The sequence below is a fragment of the Mixophyes fleayi genome, chromosome 5 (assembly GCF_038048845.1).
Source record: "Mixophyes fleayi isolate aMixFle1 chromosome 5, aMixFle1.hap1, whole genome shotgun sequence".
NCBI classification, from domain to species: domain Eukaryota; kingdom Metazoa; phylum Chordata; class Amphibia; order Anura; family Limnodynastidae; genus Mixophyes; species Mixophyes fleayi.
In genome coordinates, this window is record NC_134406.1 from 54,734,799 (window position 1) to 54,757,592 (window position 22,794).

The 22,794-nt window shown below is 40.7% G+C and overlaps 1 protein-coding gene across 1 annotated transcript in view; it reads right to left on the minus strand.

Moving 5' to 3' along the window:
* Positions 1-22,794, minus strand: part of HDAC9 (histone deacetylase 9) — a 397,896-nt gene that overhangs the window by 123,166 nt on the left and 251,936 nt on the right. The window contains 1 exon segment of the mRNA XM_075212212.1: positions 6,835-6,897. Coding sequence (XP_075068313.1) covers positions 6,835-6,897 — 63 coding nt within the window.

Consider the following 22,794-nt stretch of genomic DNA (forward strand, 5'->3'; position numbering starts at 1 on the left):
TTGTTTTTTTAAGCATTTAGAGCCATAATGAGGATAATGGATACATATTGGAGGTATCCTAAGTGATGGGTTAATAGGCAGTCCAAGGGTCGCATGTGACCATCCATCACCTGCAGCCTCCAGCACCTTCCTGATTTATAGTCAGGGTCTCTATTGGTATCTATTACAGATAGGGTGTCTCTCTCTTTGATTAATTGTATAGTTTTTTTTGTTTGTTACTGGAGATTAAGGGTAACGTGTGGCCAGGCCCGGCGCTCCATTTAGGCAAGGTAGGCACTTGCCTAGGGGGCGCCGGGCTCTGGAGGGCGCCTGGAGGGCCGCCCTCCAGAATGAAAATTACTTTAAAAACTGTGCGGCGACCGCTGACCATACCTGTCACGGCCGCCGCACAGCATTCAGATGCACGGGGGAGGGGGGGGGGGGGAAGAGGCTATTGCTCACCACCTCAGCGCCCTCTCTGCTCCGTCTCCTCCCCTCCACTCACTAGTGTCAGTGAGTGGGAGGGGAGGAGACGGAGCAGAGAGGCGGAGGTGGTGCAGGGTAAGGGGAAAGACGGGGCTGAGGGGGGAGGGAGGGAGGAGGGCACCGATTGTTGCGGGGAGCTGGGGGCGCCGATTTTGTAAAAATGCCTAGGGCGCCATGGAGGCTAGCTAGCACCGGCCCTGCGTGTGGCCCCTTTAGAGGTTTTAGAGTTCTGCTCCAAGCGGCCCCCTGTTATTCAGGTTGCCCATTCACTGAGGTAGGCACACCTCCTGACAGCCCTGGCTAGCAGGAATTAGTTCCATCAGAGTCAGGGGTTAGCATAGGAGGCCTGTCCAAGTCATTGGACTTTACTTTGTGCACTCCTAATGTTCAGATAATAGTCTGGTGTTCGCTTAGTTATTTCTACACATATTTTTATAACACATACACTTAGAACAGATCAAAACATTCAATTAATTACTGATGAGCCACTAATGTACTGTCAAAATAGTAGTCCACAGGTCAAACTTTGACAGCACTGAAATATCCTGCATACTAATATAAATAAAAAAGCAATTGTGTAGCAGTGCACCACCCAGCGTATTCTCATCAGAGCATATCGCCAATTCATTCATTGACAATTAATGGTCTATAACTAACTTTGCAATCAGGCTTTTCATAATGGACTGGTGTCACACCAGTATTAATGAATGCCATGTTTTATTTTCCAGCCAGGAAAAATGTTGGCCCAGGTACAGCCACTTAGCCTCTCTCCCCCCCCCCACCCCCCCACACACACACACACACACACACGTAATTGCCGAAACTGCATGCACAGCTTAGGTGTGGTGTGACCAGGTAGACCAATAGGAAGCTATTGATCAACGCTTCACTTTCTCCTGCCCACAATCTGGCTCAGAGGGGCTGTGGATTGGCGGATACGGCCAGAGCTCATACATCTCTACCATAATATCTAACCGCTGGGCCCTTAATGTAGGTCCCTGCCAAGGTACTTTCAACCTAGATTGCTTCTACAAAAGCTTACTTTCTAACTTTTGGGAATTTCCTGGGGGTAAATGTATCAAGCTCTGATTTTGAATATCCTGCGATTTTCTCACGGGTGTTTCATCTCGCCGATGTATTAAAATGAGATTTTATGTAAAATCACCAAAGATGTGTTTCTGTCAAAATCGCCAATTCCAAAATCGATAGAGATCAAAGTCCCGACTGTTTGCCACTCTGGCTATACAAGTCTCAAATGTATGAAGCTGCGATTAAGCAAACTCTCCTGAGTTAGCTTCCTAGCAGCGTGTTCAGTAAACACATCACTGTTACACTGCCCTGACTATACAGCCGGAGGTCCGGCGGCTATCAATAGTTTAAAAATAGATAAATGTTCCAAAAAAAAGTGTGGGGTCCCCCTGTCCGAGCACTATTAACCCTAGCGCTGCCAGCCTACTGCTGGTTACGTGAAAATCGGGGGAAATTAATAGAATCCAGCCGCGAGGTCTATTTATAGTTTATGGGGGAATACCCATGACAGTGTGGGAAATCCCCACAGACTATAAATAGACCTCGTGGCTGGATTCTATTCATTAGCGCAGACAGAAGTTGCGTCGTTTGTAATTGGGTTCTTGTTTTATTCAAGCAAGTTCCAGATTTGGATTTACAAATATGGGGGGCCCTTGTTGTCTGCAGATAAGAAGAATGCAAGCAACTAGGGGGTCTTGATGACCAGAAGAACAGAAGAAATTTTTAAGCATGGACATTTGGGAATTACAAATTATTTGGGACATGGTTTTTAAACACATTTGGATTAAAGCTGCTGACAAAAGAGGAAGAATTCAGATCGGTAAGTATATTGGGTTTTATTATTTTTAATAAAATGTTGTTGATTTTAAACAGGAAGTTGTGCTTATTTAACATTTTGTTTGTGGTACTACAGGGCTTAATTAGGCATGAGGTGTCAGGGCATATTGGCACTTGTGATTCTCCAAGTGCCAGCATGCCCTGGCTGCCATGGATATGATGGAGCTAGTTATACAAGCATTAGCATGCCCACAATGCTTAGAGCAGCCCTGGCTGGCTGGGATTTGTAGTTCCACAAAACAAAATGGCGTCGGTTTGTATTTTTTCCTTTATTATCACTGATATTACCCTACAACCCACAGCCCACAGGGGCTGGGGTCTTCCTAGAGGGGGGACCCACTCGTTATTTTGCGGCTGACCCCACTCCCTAGGGAAATCCAGCCCAGCACTGAACAACCTGGGGTTGGCTGTCATTATAGCAGGAGGATCCCTGCCACATGTCCCCTTGCTATAGTGCCACCCACCCTGGGCTGGTTTGCCTAGTGCTGGTTACGTGAAAATCAGGGGGACCCCACGCAAATTTTTCCCCAATGTTCACGTAACCAGCAGTAGGCTGGCACCGCTAGGGTTAATAGTGGTCGGACGAGGGGACCCCACGCTTTTTTAAATCTATTTTTTAAACTTTTGACAGCCGCAGGGACCTGCGGTTCTATAGACAGGGGCAGTGTAACAGTGATGTGTTTTACTAATCACGCAGCTAGGAAGCAGTGCGTTGTCTATGGGATTTTTAACCTAAACACAGGAGGGTTTTCTAAACACTGGAGAGTTAGCTAAACATGAGAGTGTTTGAAATCACAGCAAATCACCAGCAATTTTGAAGATCAAAGTAAAAGTCGCACCTTAATACATCTGGTGACTTGGGGACTAAAATTGGGGGTTATCATTTGCTGCGATTTTAAATTGCTGAATAAATTGGACTTTGATACATTTACTCCTTGCAGGGGCAAACGCAGGGTTTGAAGAGAGGGGTTTTCCATGCCACACCGTCAGTGGGTGTGGCCAGCATGCTTTGGGGCATGGCAATGCTGCCTGCACTACTGTTAGGGGCACACAGCTCTCCCTTTTTTTGAGCAGAGCCATGTGAAGCAGGACATACCTCCCAACTGTCCCTACAATCAGGACAAATTCAGAACAGTTGACAGACTGTCCTGCTTTCTCCTACCTGTTTTTGCTGCTTTCAATACTTGAAGGGGAGAGATGGCTGTGAACAGTGCAGACAGAAACGATCTGCAGACAAACTGTAAAGTGTCTGGACCCGGGGTAGAGTCCAGCCACCTCAAGCATACAGTACTGCAGGCTGGAAGGGGGGTTTCCAGGCACTAGTGAACCCCCCCTCAGTTTGCCTATGCCCCTGGTCTTTAAAGATGTGCTCTTACAAATTTTCATTCCTGGGAATATCACAAATTTTTGACATTCTTTTGTAATATATGTTATTCTCAGTAAAGGTGTTGGAGGAGTGGTGGGGTAAATACATAAGAATTGTGTTAGAAGTGGTCCTTTCATGTAGGAGTAGTGCCATTTGTGTATATTATGTTCATGTATTTTAAAATAGACTATCATCATCATTAGCTATTTATATAGCACCACTAATTCCGCATTGCTGTACCGGAAATTCACTCACATCAGTCCCTGCCCCATTAGAGCTTACAGTCTAAATTCCCTAACACACACACTCACAGACCGAGAGACAAAGGTCAATTTAATATCAGCCAATTAACCTACTAGTATGTTTTTAGAGTGTGGGAGAAAACCAGAGCACCCAGAGGAAACCAACACACACATGGGGAACTCATGACCCCAGTGTTTTAAGTCAGAAGAGCTGTCCCATACTACTGAAACATAAATAGTCATATTTATCCAACAGTATACCACTGTGAGCATACTAAATGTACTGAAAATATAGGCCTAGTTACCAGTTAGCTGTCCACCAATATTAAAAAGAAAACCATTGGAGGATTTAGGGAAATAAACGGAGGCATCTGCATTACTGAACTAATGGTTTAAAAAAACAAAAAGAAAGCGTTGGACATTTAATTCAATGATAAACAAAAAATATTTGAGTATAGCAGGGCGTCTCTACCTCCTATAACCGCAAGACATAATATAGTATTTTGTATTACAATACATCATCTGTTCTGCTAAATCTGCCAACCGATGGTATTGCATTGACAATAGACGACTGATCTGGTAAGGTAAAGCACAGCCCTGCCTTGTTGCTGCATTTGACAACCAGATGCTCCATTGTAACAGCTGACTTGCTGGACATTTTTTCATACATTCTGCTTATGAAATTGTACAATGTTTTAAACCAATGTCAAAAGCTTTATGGCTAAACAAATACTGATTAAGTAAATTAACTGTTAAGAACACTAAGAAGGTAGTTACCAACTGCTATAAAGTGTGAACAGATGGAGCAGAGTTTATTGCAGAATGCCATGGCATTTTTGGTTTGCCGTTATCTAAAATATCCTGAGCTATTCACAGATAAAATAATCAGAGGTCTGTTACAATGTAGCACAGGTTCTCCAATCCATCCATGCGCTTTTCATTACACTAAACTCTGCTGCATCTGTACAAGGTAGGGGGGGTGAAGGATAAATAGCATTATAGAGGAAGGAACAATAACATATTAGCTTTCAACAGTCTTCTACAACTGATGCAGAACTCTATATTTATTTATTTTTGCTTTAGTATTTAATATTTTATTTTACTTTTTTGTTACAAACAATCTGTCTAACTTTCAGTCAATTGCTACATGGACTATAGGGCTCTTCATGAGAGTCATAGAATAGTTAGAAGGGACATGCACATCAACATGGCAACTTTAAATGAACTAACTTCCTTTTAGAGAAAGCAACAAACTTCAGATATTGAGCCTTGTGTTGAATGTTGTGCACATATATTTTCCTCTAATAATATATTATTATTATTATTATTATTATTAACAACAATAAATGGGATCTGCACTCCCTACTGTAAATTCTATGAACATTAGTAGTCACCAAGGAATTTAGTGACCATATAAAAGCACAAGGCTGTAGGGCTAATGTTTTTATACAAGTCACAGAATTCGGGGGCAACGTCTAATATCCATAATGATTTACATTAGGGGGTACATTAATCCTTATAATACACAAGTCTTCCTAATGAACACTGAACTGATGACAACAAAACTCACAGATTATAAGTAAAGAGATCAAAATGTGGCATTTATTCAGATATTATTTGAATCAGCTATTATTTACATAAGTTTATACAAATATTAACATTATTTTCGTCACCTGTGTATTATAAATTTATCATACATGCTACTTACTCTAAGACCATGAAAGCACAGGAGCCCTTTACAGCTGTTGCAAAGTAGACAGTAGTATGCAGCCATATGTACAGAATTTGTACTGTTGAACATACAATACATTACAATATCATGATCAAAGTCAAAGGAGGGGGAGATGCATGATGATTTTACTGAGCAAAACATGCAGCCTGATATATAAGGAGATCAGGACTATAGTAGTATGAAGATTATATTTTGGTTATTAACAAAATAGCTTAACATAGCTCAAAATAATAAGCATGGAATAGATTGTGATACTAATACCATTCTCAGGCCGTCAGTCTGTTAAACCTGAAAGACTATAGCCTTGGTAGAAAGACAATATATTTCACAGTGCTTGACCTGGATGCATAACTGTACAACTTCACCTGTAGATCTCCAACTAAGCCGCACATATCTGCTTTCAACATGCTCAATAGTCAAATAAAACATGACTAAAATGAAAGACACACATATAATATAAAAGTATAATTGCTATGTAGAAAAGAGTCCTTTCTATTGATATCTGATAGGTAACTGAATTTATGTTGTAAATACGCTTTAAGTATTATTAGGCCTTGGTGCACCTGTATTCACATTGAATAAGTCAATGGTTTATCTATGCCAGGTACTAGAAGGTGTCCAAATGAACAAGTGCAGAGTGACTCTTACAACTGAAAATACCCTCACACAGACTAACGATATACAATGCTAACTAGTACGGATACACACTTTTCATTGAAAGAGTGGATTGATGTTCATATTGATTAAATGCAATGCCTTATACATTTATATATCCCCTGAGTACATTCTGAAAAGTGTAACTGAACATCAGTCTGAAATGTTCTATATGTTGTGCTGAATTTATCTATTCGGCACTAATGTTCATGTTTTCTTAAACTAGTCATTCTTCAATCAATACTGAGTTATAGTGTGAACACACACACATTCCATTATGCATTTATGACCGGCAGAAAAGTACAACCTACACATAGATGTAGTCATGTTTGTAAGACGGTGTGTGTGTGTGTGAATGTATGTATGTGTATATATATATATATATATATATATATATATATATATATATATATATATATATATATATATGGCATAGCCAAATGCCATATTCATTTTATTGCTAAGATAGCAGGGGCTGGCTGATATTACACCATGCAGTTCCCTCTTACCTGGGCTGATCATGCTGTGCATTCTGTGCTGTGCCAGGAGTCTTTCACGTCCAGATACCCCATCTGAGGAAAAACATGATTCACTCTCATAAATTGTCTGCAGCATATTCCAATCACTGTGCAGTTCAGACACATGAAAGCTTCATCACTCTTCTGCACGGAAGCGACCCCTCAGCAGTCTTAACTCCTCCAGAGGGGGAGGAGGCAATGATACACTTTGACAATTATTCCATTTTTCTACACATATTTACTGTGCCAAGTACTCATGGAGCAGAAGAAAAACCTTTCTGGATGCTGCCTCCACACAAATAATGTCAATTACCAGGAGCTGTCAGCGACAAGTATACCTTCCTTGTAAGCCAGCGTTTGTCCAGAGAGCAGGTGCAACAGGAGACGTGTGCTCACCACAGTGCTGTCACTGAGCAAGGAGAGGCAGCGTGAAAATGAAAGTATAAAAAGCATAACACTAAATCTGACAATATTTCAATGTGAAACTTATGCTGAATAACAAAAGAGTTAAATGCAGGAAGAAAATGATAGTCCGTCTCCTGCGTCCACCTTTATCTGTCTTTTCTTCCCTGCATCTGCCCCCTGTGCTTCCTCTCTCTCTCTCTTCGCCTGTCTCTCAGTAAAGTTGGCTAAAGCCGGTGATAACTCATTTGCATGTGAATCAACAACAGCGTGGCCCACAGGGTACAAAAATAGAACAATGGTCGGCCTGAGCCAAAAATAGGTCAAGCAAGGCTGTGTGATCGGAGCCTACATTAATATATTTAAAAATATCACAGCAAACACAGCTGTCCAATCCTTGTCTTGAGAGGACTAGTCAGTCCTGAAGTGTTCAGGTTAATTATGAACCTTACACAAGCAATTGCTCATAATAAATATATATATATATATATATATATATATATATATATATATATATATATACACACATGCATACATACACACACACACACATATATATATATATATATATATATATATATTTATATATATTCCCACCAAATTTCTAAGCTACACAGTCGCTTATAAGTGTGCAACCACAAAGTGATAGTGACAGAAAAAATAATTTGTATACTCAGTACATAAGATGGCAGCTCCCAATACATTCGACACCTATCTGCAGGTATCAGCCTAATAAAATACAAAAAGAGAAAGGGGCGCCAACATAGTGCATTAAATATATAACATCTTTGGGATAGTCCACAAATGTGCAAGTCCCGTACCAGAAATTCAAATTCAAATAGCCTTGAATAAGTGCTCATAGACCTTCACATGAATATGGTCTGTAACGGACCGCTGTAGTGTAACGTCCTGACTCCAACAGGGTCTTCTCCCAGAGTAATAGCACCACTTCGAATTGGCTCCTCCTGGCTGGCAAGGCTGCAGTCCAGACGCGCTGATGTCTGGTGCAGGAGGCTGTCCAGGGGCAACTGCGGGAGATCTGATCTCCACCAGCACCAGCAGTTTGTAAATTCTCAGAGAAGTGCTATCCCTATAGGTCAGTTTGTTATCATGTCAGCATTTTTTGTCTAGCCTTAGGGCCGGCACTAGCATTTCCAGCGCCACACTACTGGAATTTGGGATTTCACTGCCCATATGCTGTACCCCTGTACCTAGGCACTTATTCTGATCTCTGCTGTCTTCAAAGCTGGGTCTCAGAGGCTAAGGGGAAGATGCCCTGATGCAGTGCTTCCCGGTATTACTGTGTTCCACCAGTCATGCCGACTCTATATGTCCCTGTTTCACATATGTTAAGTTAAACAAGTCAAGCAATGTTGTAATTTGTTCAATCGAGATTGTGCATGGAGGGATGTTCTACATGACAATATGTCACAGCCGAGTGCAACAGTCTGAGGACCAGAGAATGCCGCCACACATCCTGCCTGCTGAGGATACAGCAGTGGTGATGGAGCAACACCTAAGGAGGGGTGCGCACCACTTCCTAGCAGTGGCTGGGTGTACCCTGCATAAGTCCAGCCAACATTAAAGGACCCTTAAGAATTGAGATCACCATAGCATGGAGGATGAGCATTGACAAAATGATTAAATTGTAATAAGAACCAAGGGCCCTTATGACAGCTCCTGTCCCCTGATTTTATATAGCATGATTAATAACAGAGGACAATAGCTTATGGTGCGGTAAATAACAAAATTACATATAATGCAAAATATTCTTACATTAACATTGTACTTATGAATGTCATATGTCTTTTCATATGGATCTACTTATTTTTGGATGATTTTTATTAGCGGTCCTTTAATTCCTGTATCAGATAAGACACCAGAGATATAAAGCTGTTAATAGCCAGATACACATTTGAATATGAAGTCAATGTATCCATGCAGGAAAAATACCCAAAAAATCAATTTTTTTAAAAAATGAAAATTTTAAAATTAAGGAGCAGAAAAAGCAATTTACAAAGTGAAACTGTGATAAAAAAAAAAAATGCCATTCTTCCTACCGTTGTGACTTGTGTGCCAATTGTTCTGTGACTGTGCCACGTTATACACTAAAGAGCAAGCCGGTGGTCACTCACATTCTATACATTTATTGTCGTATCTTTATATAAAATAATGAATGAGAGATAACACTGCAGCACACTAGTCTTTTCCCACAACCATGAACAGAGCTACTGGTAGGATGTACGAGGGAAAGCTTCAAGACAATAAACATAACTGGTAAAACATGCAGAAATGAAATATAAAATGATTACAGGATTTCTGTAAAACAAGCTGCCAGATTTAAGACTTGAGCCTTTATTTCAGGATGTGTGGCTTTATTCTAGAAATCGTACGGTAATACACAGTTCGAAGCCTGCAGGAATGGAGTCTCCAAACAACACAATCCTGTCAGCAAGTCAAATTGCAAATTATGGGCTGTGGAACCGAATACATAAAAACATGCATGAGCTTCTCCCTCCACACAAATTGCATGCTAAGTATGTGATAAAACCATATGGTTAGAACATGTCATCATCTTGTCTCCTCACTCACAGGCAGTCACTTCTTCTAGGGTATCAGTTAGTAATCAAACCAATGAGAACAGAAAGAAAAAGGCTCTACTCCTTTATAGATTTATGACATTAAAATGACGCATGGTTGCATGTACTTAATGCAAAGATCTTTCATTCTTCACATTTACAAACTTTGGGCCTGTTTCATTAAGGATCTTAAATTAAGAAGTATCTTATTTAAGTCTCCTGGACCAAACCATGTTACAATGCAAGGGGTGAAAACTAGTTTTCTGTTTTCCACATAAGTTAAATACTGACTGTTTTTTCATGTAGCACACAAATACTTGATAGCTTATACCCCATTCATACTGCACCAAAATCCCGGGTTTTTGCCGGGGCGAGCTCAAACGACCTGGGACTTGATGCAGTATGAATGGTACAAGTCAAAAATCCCGGGTCTAAAAACCCGGGATTTATCGAGGGGTAATTCCCGGGTCGGACCCGGGTTGCCTGCACTATGAATGGTGCAACCCGGGTTTTTCAACCCGGGTTGCACAGAAAACAAGCTGATTGGCTGTCTGCCTGTCTCTGGAGGATTTGGAATTAGGCATTTCTCATTCATTTTATGCTTGCCAAAAAGAGGCCATTAATTTTCCATCTAGAAGTCTAGTCTTTTTGGGTAATTATTGAAATATGCAATGCCTAGCTTTAAAAGCTCCTACAACCTTCCCTTAAATATATGTTTCCCAGTCTCTTTATGCCTTTCAGAAAGCCCTCCTAGACTAGTACGACTAAATATATAAGCCAATTGGAGGTATCCTTTATTCATTATTGTATTATTGTATTATTATATTGTGTATCACCATTTTTCAGCCAATGAAAACTGCTCTGGTGATGACTCCCACAAATTGCCAGGGCACAGACTTGTGCAGTATGAATGGGGTCAACCCGGGAAATTCCCGGGTCCGAGGTGCAGTATGAATGGTGTTTCTGAGCTGGGACGCTCCGAACCCCGGCAAAAACCCGGCTTGAAAAACCCGGGATATTGCCGGGGCGGCAGTATGAAAGCGGTATTATTATTTGTACACTGAAATTTAAAGTTGATATTTGTGTGCTACATGAAAAAACAGTCAGTATTTAACTTATGTGGAAAACAGAAAACTAGTTTTCACCCCTTGCATTATAACATGGTTTTGTCCAGGAGACTGAAATAAGATACTTCTTAATTTAAGATCCTTAATGAACCTTTAACTGCATTACAACAGTTAAACAGTATGACAAACTTGTCAATGCTTGGTTAAGTCACAAATTTTTGTGTTTGTTTTCAAAAAAGTAGAGGTAAAATATTCTCAATTGATATGCAAGCTTAATTTACCTTTTGAATTTGCCATATTTTTCCTTTCATTATATAAATACTTTATTTGTTGTAACATATTCTTTTCAACTAACTTTATTTGTATATTTGAATTATAAACGGAAGCAAGGACTCTATGCAATACTTTGTAGAGTGGGATTATTGTATTGGTATAGTGAAATTTAATTTGACTCCCGTCGATAAACAAGTGGCATAAAGCGTCCACTCCGCTAGGGAGAATAATCTATACCCATATGTTTTAACTTAACATTTATATAAAAAATAAACAAAATGTTTAAATATATTTAAGATACACAACATATTATTTTAACTTATTGATAGTTATCCTTAAACGTATACCTACGGTGCCACAAGTAATGCTTGCTATACAGCAAATGTGCCACTTCATCTGGTTAGCAGTGCAGAGATAGCTGAAATCTGCTTGGCAAACTGATTGAATTTAAACAGTGAAGAAAGCTTGGTGGATTTAAAGGCCTAAGTCTGAAAGTTGAGGCAGTCCTGCCAAAATTGGGACTGTAAGGAGGCCTGGTGACATTACTGAGAAGATGTTCTTTTCTAGCAAGATTCATTCAGAATGCCCTATGGAGTGATATCATCATCATCATCTTATATATTTATATAGCGCCACTAATTCCGCAGCGCTGTACAGAGAACTCATTCACATCAGTCCCTGGGGCTTACAGTCTAAATTCCCTAGCACACACACACACACACAGACAGACACACAGACTAGGGTCAATTTGTTAACAGCCAAATAACCTACCAGTATGTTTTTGGAGTGTGCGAGGAAACCGGAGCACCCGGAAGAAACCCACGCAAACACGGGAAGAACATACAAACTCCACACAGATAAGGCCATGGTCGGGAATCGAACTCATGACCCCAGTGCTGTGAGGCAGAAGTGCTAACCACTAGGCCACCGTGCTGCCACTTGCTAGGTAATAGGGATGCTTACTCTAAATCGAGTGGTACCTACTGATCGTAATTACATTTAAGCATCACAGGTGTCTTGTTATGTACCTCAAGTATTATTATTATCAACCATTTACAGTTTCATCACCCAATAAGCTTAAGCTGCCAACACACCCTGGCAGGAACACTGGGCAGATGTCTGGTGTGGTTGGCCAATGAATGCACACATAGGCCCCAGAAACTGTACATATATGAAATATTTTCTCCAGAAACCCATTATCAATGAAGCAGAAGGCAAAATATGTGATGCGTTGCACAGTGATCATGTCATACACATAGATATAATATTTAGTGTCTCTTACAATCACTGTGAGGAGCCCTGCTAAGTACTTTACTGAGGAGGTATTTTGTTAGGAGCAGTGTGGTGAAACAAGAGGGGTCATTTTTAATGTACATTAATATATTTAAGGTGCTCCAAAATAACAGCTATTTTAAACATCTAAAAAAAACAACTTACATTTTAAAGGTCAAAACTGTAACCACTTACTCACTTGTTACACATATTCATTCTTATTCTCTGACCTTTAGTAGGACATGCAAGTAACATGTGGAAACCTTTCAGTTTAAAATTGCTTTTGCATACATGAGAAGAATGATGTCACACCAATATGTAATATTTCCAGTTAGCAATAGCTAAAAAAAAAGCCATCTGTTTTTGGACAGGAGTTTCTTTAAATAGAGAACATATTTTGTTACTGTCACAATGTCATCAGTAATACAACTAAAATCAAGCTAATTAAATCTCTCCAAAAATATTTTTCTTTCAGTTTTGGGTTGTATAACCCTTTATTCCGTACTGTGGTTCTGTTACTGTGGTTCTGTTAATGATTCTGAACTTTCAGAATTCGATTGCATGTGATTCCCCAAGAATATAGAAAATAAAGATAACTTAAATCAATTTCTCTGGAAGCATCAACCTCAGCCCCCTCTAAATTGGGGTCTCTCTAGGTATCATTTACAAAAACTGCCACAAATGCTGTCCTATATGGCAAACACTGCAAATATGAATGCACCCGCCTAAACAGGAAACACATGAATTAGTGCTATACAATGAGCCTACGGGATGCAAAAGTTTACTTCTTCTGATGACAGGGCCTGGGTGGATTGGGATGTTCCTGGGTGAATTCGGGCTGGGTACTAAAATGTAACTCGTATTGCTCCTGCATACATAAATTAGATTTTTATTATTACAGAACAAGAAATTAAAGTTTGGTTCAGGAGGTGGATATTTTTCATTTTTGGGTGTGTGTTTTTTTAAGGAGGCCCCAGAGTTACTTACCCTCTTGGAAAATTACCTGCTTTTTCCATTCTCCAAGGGGCCAATAATCAGGTATTGCCCTAAAAAATTATTTTTAGTGTTTTAGTTTAGTCTTATTAGTGTTATTTTTGTGGGTGAGTGCACTTAGAGGTGTACTCCTACCAACTGAATAGACATTAAACAATATAATTAGAACAAATGTCATGATTATGACATATTCAGAGCCCAATGGTTAAAAATATCTTAAATATGCATAGTGTGTCATTTCTGAACTCTGGGCAGGTTATGAAGAAGTTTATTTAGCTTTGCTGACATATCAGTTGACCATTTGCCAGAGGCAGGCAACACTACTGTTCATTATGTCCTGTGTCATAACAGGATATAATGTTCATAATTTATATTCAAGAAGTCTATTGTAGTGTATAATTTTATAATCAGGATGAATAGATACATGAAATATGTCAATCTCAGAGATAAGCTTAATAGCAAATATATAGAAATTAAGTATTGGCCCAAATGATCAATATTTTATAGGGATGTTTCATGTCTACACAAAAGTAAAGTCTAACGTTTGCTGAGTATAGTAAGGATGCATTTGCGCAATTGCCAGCCGATGCATACTTCAGATGCATCAGACTCTGCATCAGCCCTAATGTATTTGTTTGTCTACTCTAAAGGAATCATCATAGATAATTCTTATGTTCTACTTTTTAGAGTTGATAAGTTTTGCTGGGTCATTTCTGACTAGCACAGTGCAAAGTTGTGAGCCTCCTTTAGCTTGCTTTGTGCTCTGATTCATACATCCACTTGCATAAAAATTGCCAGTTTGCTCAGATGGTTTTGCTCACACATTTACCTCCCTTATGTATCTCATGCGGACAAGTGTACAACAATAGAAGTCCATTCAATGCACAGCCTGTTTGCACTTCCAACTCATTATACTAAACTTTCCCTAATGCCTTCAAATAGACTTCTTATATAAATATCTCAGAAAAGTAATATGATAATAAGGTTTATCTTTATATCAGTTGTCAATCATTTGTGAAAAACAGCTTTTGTGCTGCTACTTGGTCTAAGGCCTATTCCATACTTGCCAACTCTCCCGCATTGTCCGGGAGACTCCCGCATTTTGCGAGAGTCTCCCGGACGAGTGTGGCAATCTCCCTGATAGGAAGGGGGAAAAATTTAGTTTAAACGCCGCGATTCACCCGGAATCGCGGCGTTTAGCCCCGCCCCCACTGTAAAATGACGCGATTTGCGTCATTCCGTCACGGGGGCGGGGCCAAAATGACGCGATTTCGCAGCCCCGCCCCCTGCACGCCCACGTCCCAGCCGGCATCTCCCGGAAGAAAAAAAAAAAATGTTGGCAAGTATGGCCTATTCTGAGTCACAGTGTTTGCAATGTAGCTTGAGTGCCACATGTGTTCTTATCAAATATATTCTTTGAGTGTCAAAACTATTCAAACTGTGTATGGATTTGTAATATTCATAGATAACAAGATTGTCCGTCACAGAGTACATTTTTGTGTTCAAAAGTCGATATTCTGCTGTACAAGCATTGTCCTGAAATTCCATTGATTAAATAAATTTTCACATGCAAGATTTTACTTTTAAAATAATCAATAGTCGTTGTTGTTTCCTTATAATAGACTCTTCTGCAATGGCACAAATGAACTTGGAAAATTAAGCCTGACCACTTCTCATAACATATGTAGTAAACGTATGAAAAGATAAATCAATGACTATTTAACTTCGTTCATCAAGTCCAAAAGTCACGCATTGGGTACTACGTCAGTGTTCAGTGCATCAGTGTTTGTAGTGCATCATTGCACCAAAACTGTTGTATTTAGAACCTATTTTCAACATAAGCTCACAAATCTGAGAGGCTGCTCTCAATGATTAAGTATATTCATTATGTGATATCTATAAAACTTACTCTGGAGCTTCCATATATTAATTGTCCACATAGGCTATATAAATGTGCATTATTCTCTGCTCTATACGCAACTAAAAAAAAATGAACTAATAAATCAGCCAACACCGCTCCCATCTCCATATGTCATCCAATGTCACTATATTGTCACTTAGTGATGCTGGGTGAAGTACATGTCTAGTATGAAGGAAGTAAATGTCACTTTCCAATAAAAACCAAGAGGAAACCTTTTCCAGCCCTGAAGTTATTGGAGCTGTAAAAGTTGGTACAGTATACACATATGCAATCGCCAGGATAGATGTAAAGTTAAGGTCAAGTTATTCTTAATGCTTTTCTCTATATTTTCTTTTTTGGGGACCTGCTGTATGACAGGCCACTGTGTCTGTAAAAGAGCCATGCACATCAGTTAGATCTCACTTGGTGATATCATTCTTCATTCTTCAAGTTAGACTGGCCTAAATTATAGACATCATCGGGTAATTAGTAACGCCAACACTATCTATTGTTTTGCCACATGATGAAACGTATGCAGTAACTGAGATACCTCACCAGGCACCATGTATTTCATAAAAGCATAAATACATTTATAAATTATTCAAAGTCTCCATCAAGAGAATTGCATCTACTACTTCATGTTGGCTCATTGCAACTATGTCACTTACCAATAGTCACGATCTATATACAACCATTACAGGCATTTATAGTCATTCACAGTCACGTGGTGAGAAAAACTGCTAATTCCTAAAATAAGCAGGTTTATGTTAAAACTGTGCTAACCAATCACAAATCTGCCGAAATTGTCCATAAAGATGTACACACGTGCCAGTATTTTTATTGTTTTTATTTCAATTAAAGCGCCATTACTAATTAACATTTTCTGAATCTGTAACACATAAAACACACCTTATGTTTTCCTACCTACTTATTGTAGGGACATACACTTGCAAAAATGCAGACACCTTAGTAGTGTAAAAGACGTAGTGTAATTCTAAGTCTTTTCTCTTTCTGTTTTTAAAATCAGCTATAAACTTCTTAATTCTAAGGGTTTATTAGCTCAAGTTGTGTGCTCTGGATAATAAAGAGTTAAAATTTTATTCTAAAGTAAACTTCATAACCCCCTGTTCAGCGCAGCCCTGTGCAATGGATTTCCCTAACAGGGAGGGGGGCATCTGCCACCTGGGCCGGTCTCATAGTGGGCTACCTAGGGCAGGGTCACTGGGCCACTTACATTTATTTCCCTTTAAAATGTTCCTAATAGTCTGCTGAGTCGAGTCTTGCCCCCCGGGCTAAAATTTGCCAGCCCTCCCTTGATCTGAAATATGATAACTGGTGCACACTAAAGAAGTGCTACAACATGTAACAAGCTATCAGGCTCTTTAACCTTTGCAATGGCATTTAGACAGTGAAAGCTAATATCTGATTGGTTGCCCCTTTGCAACTTTTTTCTACGTACCAGTTTCATCATCATCATCATCATCATTTATTTATATAGCGCCACTAATTCCGCAGTGCTGTACAGAGAACCCATTCACATCAGTCCCTGCCCCACTGGAGCTTACAATCTAAATTCCCTAATATAGACACCCATTCACACACAGACAGACAGGGAGTGACTAGTGTCAATTTTGATAACAGCCAATTAACCTACCTGTATATTTTTGGCGTGTGGGAGGAAACCGGAGCACCCGGAGGAAACTCACGCGAACACAGGGAGAACATACAAACTCCACACAGATAAGGCCATGGTCTGGAAATGAACTTATGACCCCAGTACTGTGAGGCAGAGGTGCATGCCACTATCGTTGTCTTAATATATGGATGCGGTAAAATGTTTTTAATAGACAATGGGGCCTGAGATTGACAATAACAGTGGGGCATTTTACTATCAGTGGGATAAAGCTAAACTCTTTAAGGTGCAAATGTGTACTAACCAATTTTGTTTGCCTGATTTAACACAAGTAGAAATATGGGTTTCACATATTTGAACAACACAATCTTATTTAGTCTGCTTTGCCTCTTTCATTTTCCTTCTACATATTCAATAGCCTCTAATGATTAGGGCAGCCCAAAAGCCATCAGCCCAGACACAAAAAAATATAGTTTACAGTTATGTAAAGGGACACTTACATTTTGTTTAACAATGACATCACTAGGGCCAGCAGAAACCCACGTTCAGGAGCTGCCCCCCCCCCTCTTCTTAACCTGCATTAACTTAGCTTGGCAAGGAGGAGGTCGGGAGTTGGCATCTTCTACTCCTCATACTGGGGGTATCACGCTGGGCGATTACATTATAGCCAGGGCCGCCGAGAAGCAGAAAAGCACAGTGTGAGGAAAAAGGGGGGAGGAGGCACATTGTGGGGAAAAAGGGGGAAGAGGCTCAGTGTGAGGAAAAGGGGGGGCAGAGTGTGAGGAAAAAGTAGGGGAGGAAGGCACAGTGTGAGGAAAAGGGGGGCAGAGTGTGAGGAAAAAGGAGGGGAGGAAGGCACAGTGTGAGGAAAAGGGGGGAGAAAGGCACAGTGTGATGAAGAAGTGGGGGAGAAAGACACAGTCTGATGAACAAGGGTGGTGAGAAATTCCCAGTGTGATGAAGACGGGGGAGGCACAGTGTGATGAAGTGTGATGAAGAAGGGGAGGAGAAAGGCACAGTGGATGAAGGGAGGACAGGTGAAGGGGGGAAAAGCAGCATGGAGGGTGCAGTGTGATCATAAGGGGGCACATCGTAGTGATGATGAAGGGGCACAGTAATGTGTGTGTGATGGCACAGGGGCCTTGTAGCAATGTAGTGTGTGTGAGGTAGGTGGTGGCTAATTAAGGCTATTTTGTTTGTGGGGTGATATTGGGGCAATTTAATAGTGGGGACTATTAATGTAAGATGGGGTGGTTTGGGCGCTATTGAATGTGGGGGTGAGTTTGGGGAGAATGAGGTCTCTTTATTAAATGTGACTATGAATTATTTAATGGCAGTGATGGTTGAGGGAAATAGGTAAATGTAAATACTATTAATTTATTGCTGGGGCTGTTTGCAGGGAGGGAAATAGGTTCATTTATTAAATGGGAATACTATTATTTTAATGTTGGGGCTGGAGGAAGGCCTAATTATTAGTCGTGGGTGCTATTGATTTAACACCCGGGCTGATTTGAATTTTCTAAATGAACCCAGTTTTTTCCAAATAGGGCCCCCAACTTTCCAGGATCCAGACAAGCCACAACTAAAGAAAGCAGCAGCCACAGGTGGTAAAAGTGACAAGAACAGGTAGGAGAGAGCAGGACAGTCTGTGAAATGTTGTGATTCTTGTGGGACAATCACAATTTTTGGTGACTGTTCTGCCCAATGTAAGGGGCAGGCCAAGATTGTTAACTCTTTATATACACACTGCATTGCTTATATACTACATTATGGTGTTAGATGTCCTGAAAGTCAGGAGTGCACAACAATGCATGTTTTTTGCCTGTAGAAGGGTGGCCTAGCATTTTCAACTGCTAGCCACGCCCCCAATCATATGAAGCCATCTATAGCTACTTTTTCCCCATGCTCAACTTTAAGGGGGCTCCCATGAAGTTGTTGTACTGGGGCTCTGAATTCCTCTTGGCAGTCCTAATCATAACACAGCGCCAAACTCCCAAGACATCACTGACTTTGAGGAGGAGCAGCAGGCTGTTTCACAGGTAAGCAGTGATGCCCTTCCTTGTCAGTGGCCAGCACTCGGTGCAGGGACATCACAGGGACATTAAAAACACAGAATGACATTGTGTCACTCATTCAGTCTTTTAGGTTTCCCGTAGACCATGGCACCCTAGGCAACCACCTAAGTTGGCTTAATGGCCCTGTATGTCGTCTCTATAAATGGCCTCTAGCAATTTCCCCCCCTCCTCAGTAATTCACCCAGGAGAGTCTTCATTGGGTGACTCACATTCTAATCAGGCAGATGAGTATGCTAATAGACCCACCTACTGTGGTAAAAGTTTGGCTAGATTAGAATTCTAGCTTGGCTAGATTAGCATTCTAGTTTGGCTAGAATGCTAATCACAGCCATAGTTACCTCCCTGCTCTATGTTAGCACGCTACACCAGTATGAAGTACTGGCATGGAGCGGGCGTGTAGGGACAGAGCACTGTTATGCTATTATCTGTCCCTCTTCCAGGGTGACTCAGGGGAAGGAAGAGAAAAATGTGTTCTGCTAAAGGTTTCAAATAGAGTGTATTAAAAGGGGAAGTATTACAGACTACAAATGCATTTTACATAATAACTTCCTGCACCAGCAATAGCAACTAAAATATATGGTAATTCACAGCCCTTTCACTCAGGAAGTCGAGTGAAATGAGTTCCAAGACTGCATAAGATGAGCCCTAGAAGTGTCCCTTCTATGGCGAATACCTCACTTAGGAGATAGGATGGAGTTTCACAATAACCTACAAACAGCAACAAAAGCTGAAAATTTGCATTTATATCAATATTTTTTATTTCTTTAAACCTAAACAGATTAAAAAAAATGTAAGGAATGCAACATGACTTTGCCCACAGCCTGATAACTATTCTTCACTTCTTAATCTTTCTTTTCTATATAGCACTAGTTCCTCAAGCTTTTACTCCCCTAATAAGGCAAAACTATGTCATCAACGTTTATTTATAAGGTGCCCAGAAAACATCTTAAGACATGACAACAAAGTTGTATGAGGGAGGCAGACATGAAACATAAGGCGGAGAGGACTCTGCCCATGAGCGCTTACATTTTAGATAGAGGGGTAATGAGACACAGTAGGTGCAAATGGGGCAAGAGTGAATGTGGATAATGGATGAGGCAGAGGGAATGGAAGTTAGGGTTTGGGGGGTAGAGTGGGCAAGTATAAAGAGGTGAATTTTGAGGGATCGTTTGAAGGAAAGAAAGTTGGGGGACAGTCTGGTAAGACAAGTCACAGAATTCCATAAGTGGAGGGCTGGCAGGAGACGTCTTCAAGATGGAAGTGGGAGGAGGTAATGAGGGGAAAAGAAAGTTGGTCAGAGGCGGAATTGAGTGAACATGTTGGGGTTTATCTCGTGACAAGGTCAGAGATATATGGAGGGGAAGGGTTAGTGAGGGCCTTGTAGGGGAGGGTGTTTTAACCTAATAACCTAATTATTGAGGCAATGGGGAATCAGTGAAGGGATTTACAGAGAGGGGCAGTAGATTAGGAGCGAGCAGAACATAAGTTTAGCTTCAGCATTTAGTATGCATGAAGAGGGAAAGGCAGGTATGGGGGAGCCCAGTGAGGAGCAGGTTACAGGAATCAAGATGGGAAATAATGAGAAAGTGGAACAGAGTTTTAATTACTGCTTGAGTGAGGAAGGGCGTATTTCGGCAATGTTCATAGATGAAGGCAGTAGGACTGCAAGAGGGACTGGATGTGAGTGGTAAATCTAAGGGTGAAGTCTAAATGACACCAAGGCAGCGCATGTAGGAAACAGGGGAGAGAGTGATGCTGTTAACTGTGAGGCAGATGCGAGGTGATGTTAGCAGGGGAAAAGATGATAAGCTTCAATTTGGACATGTTATGTTTAAAGAAGCTTTGGGTCATCCAGGTGCCTATGGCAGAGAGGCAGCTGGACATGCAGGATAGAAATGAGGGTGAGAGGTATGGGACGATAAGAGTAGATTTGGGTTTATCGGGCATAGGTTTTAGTGGAGGCCGAAGGAGCAGATGAGTTCACTGAGAGAGGAGGTGTAAATAGAAAAGAGTAGAGGGCCAAGATAAGAACTTTGGGGAACACCAATAGAGATCAGAAGAGGAGGGGAAAGAGAATCAGAAGTCAATGAAGGAGTGACCTGAGAGGTAAGAGGTGTACCAAGAGAGAGCAGTGTCATGAAGCCCAAAGGAGTGAAGTGACTGATGTATGGACTTAAACTCAAAAGTGACTAATTCCAAATTACTAAGGAGACATTGCGGATTACTGCTTGATAAGGAAAAATAATATGAATCCAAATTTTGCTAGAAGCCCCAGCGATTGCATGTTACGTCCTTGGGACCAACCCTTACATACATATTTCTTTAATACATTGTAATTCAATTATTGACCATCCAAAAACTTGTATCAGGAGAAGAACATTAAAATTACTGTGAGTGGTTATGCTGTGCTAGAAAGTATACATTGATTATATGCATAAGATATGAAAAGTATTGTATACATAATAGACAGGAACTGTTGCACCAAAAGGCTAAAAAGTGAGTATGAGGATAACTCAGGGGTAGGCAACCCTTTTTTAGCAGTGTACCGGCTAAAATCTAATCAAGCCCAGTTGTGCCAGTTGGGCATATATATATAAAATAATTACATCTCATATTATGATGCTAATATCATGTTATCAGTAAACCTTATGCCACACCGTAGTGCCCCAGTTCACAACATGCCTCATAACTGTGCCCCCAATTCATATTGTGCCTCATAGTTGTGCCCCCAATTCATAATATGCCACAAAGCTTGGCCCCTAATTCATATCATGACACATAGTTGTGCCCCCAATTCATAATATGGCACAAAGCTGTGACCCCAATTCATATCATGACAAATAGTTGTGCCCCCATTTCATAGTATGGCACAGTTGTGCCCCCAATTCATAGAATACCACATAGTTGTCCACCATATTTATGGAATAACAATTGTCCCACATATTCATAGTATGCCACATAGTTGTCCTGCCTAGTCATAGTATGCCTCAATTGTCCCCCCTAGTCATAGTATGTCACAGTTGTCCCCCATATTTATAGAATGCCACATAGTTGTCCCCCTTATTCATAGAATGCTACATAGTTGTCCCCATATTCATAGTATGCCCCATAGTTGGCCCCCTATTCATAGTATGCCACATTGTTGTCCCTCCTATTCATAGTATGTCGCATAGTTGTCACCTCTAGTCATAGTATGCCACATAGTTGTCCCCCCTATTCATAGTATGCCACATAGTTGGCCCTCCTATTCATAGTATGCCACAGTTGTCCCCAATATTCATAGTATGCCACATAGTTGTCCCCCCTAGACATAGTATGCCACAGTTGCCCCCCTAGTCAAAGTATGCCACAGATGTCCCCCTAGTCATAGTATGCCACAGATGTCCCCCTATTCATAGTATGCCACACAGTTGTCTCCCCTATTCATAGTATGCCACACATTTTTCCCCAATATTCATAGTATGCCACATAGTTGTCCCCCCTAGACATAGTATGCCACAGTTGCCCCCCCTAGTCATAGTATGCCACAGTTGTCCTCCTTAGTCAGAGTATGCCACAATTGTCCCCCTATTCATAGTATGCCACACAGTTGTCCCCCCTATTCATATTATGCCACACAGTTGTCCCCCTTATTTATAGAATGCCACACAGTTGTCCCTCCTATTCATAGTATGCCACAGGTGTCCCCAATATTCATAGTATGCCACATAGTTGTCCCCCCTAGACATAGTATGCCACAGTTGCCCCCCCTAGTCAT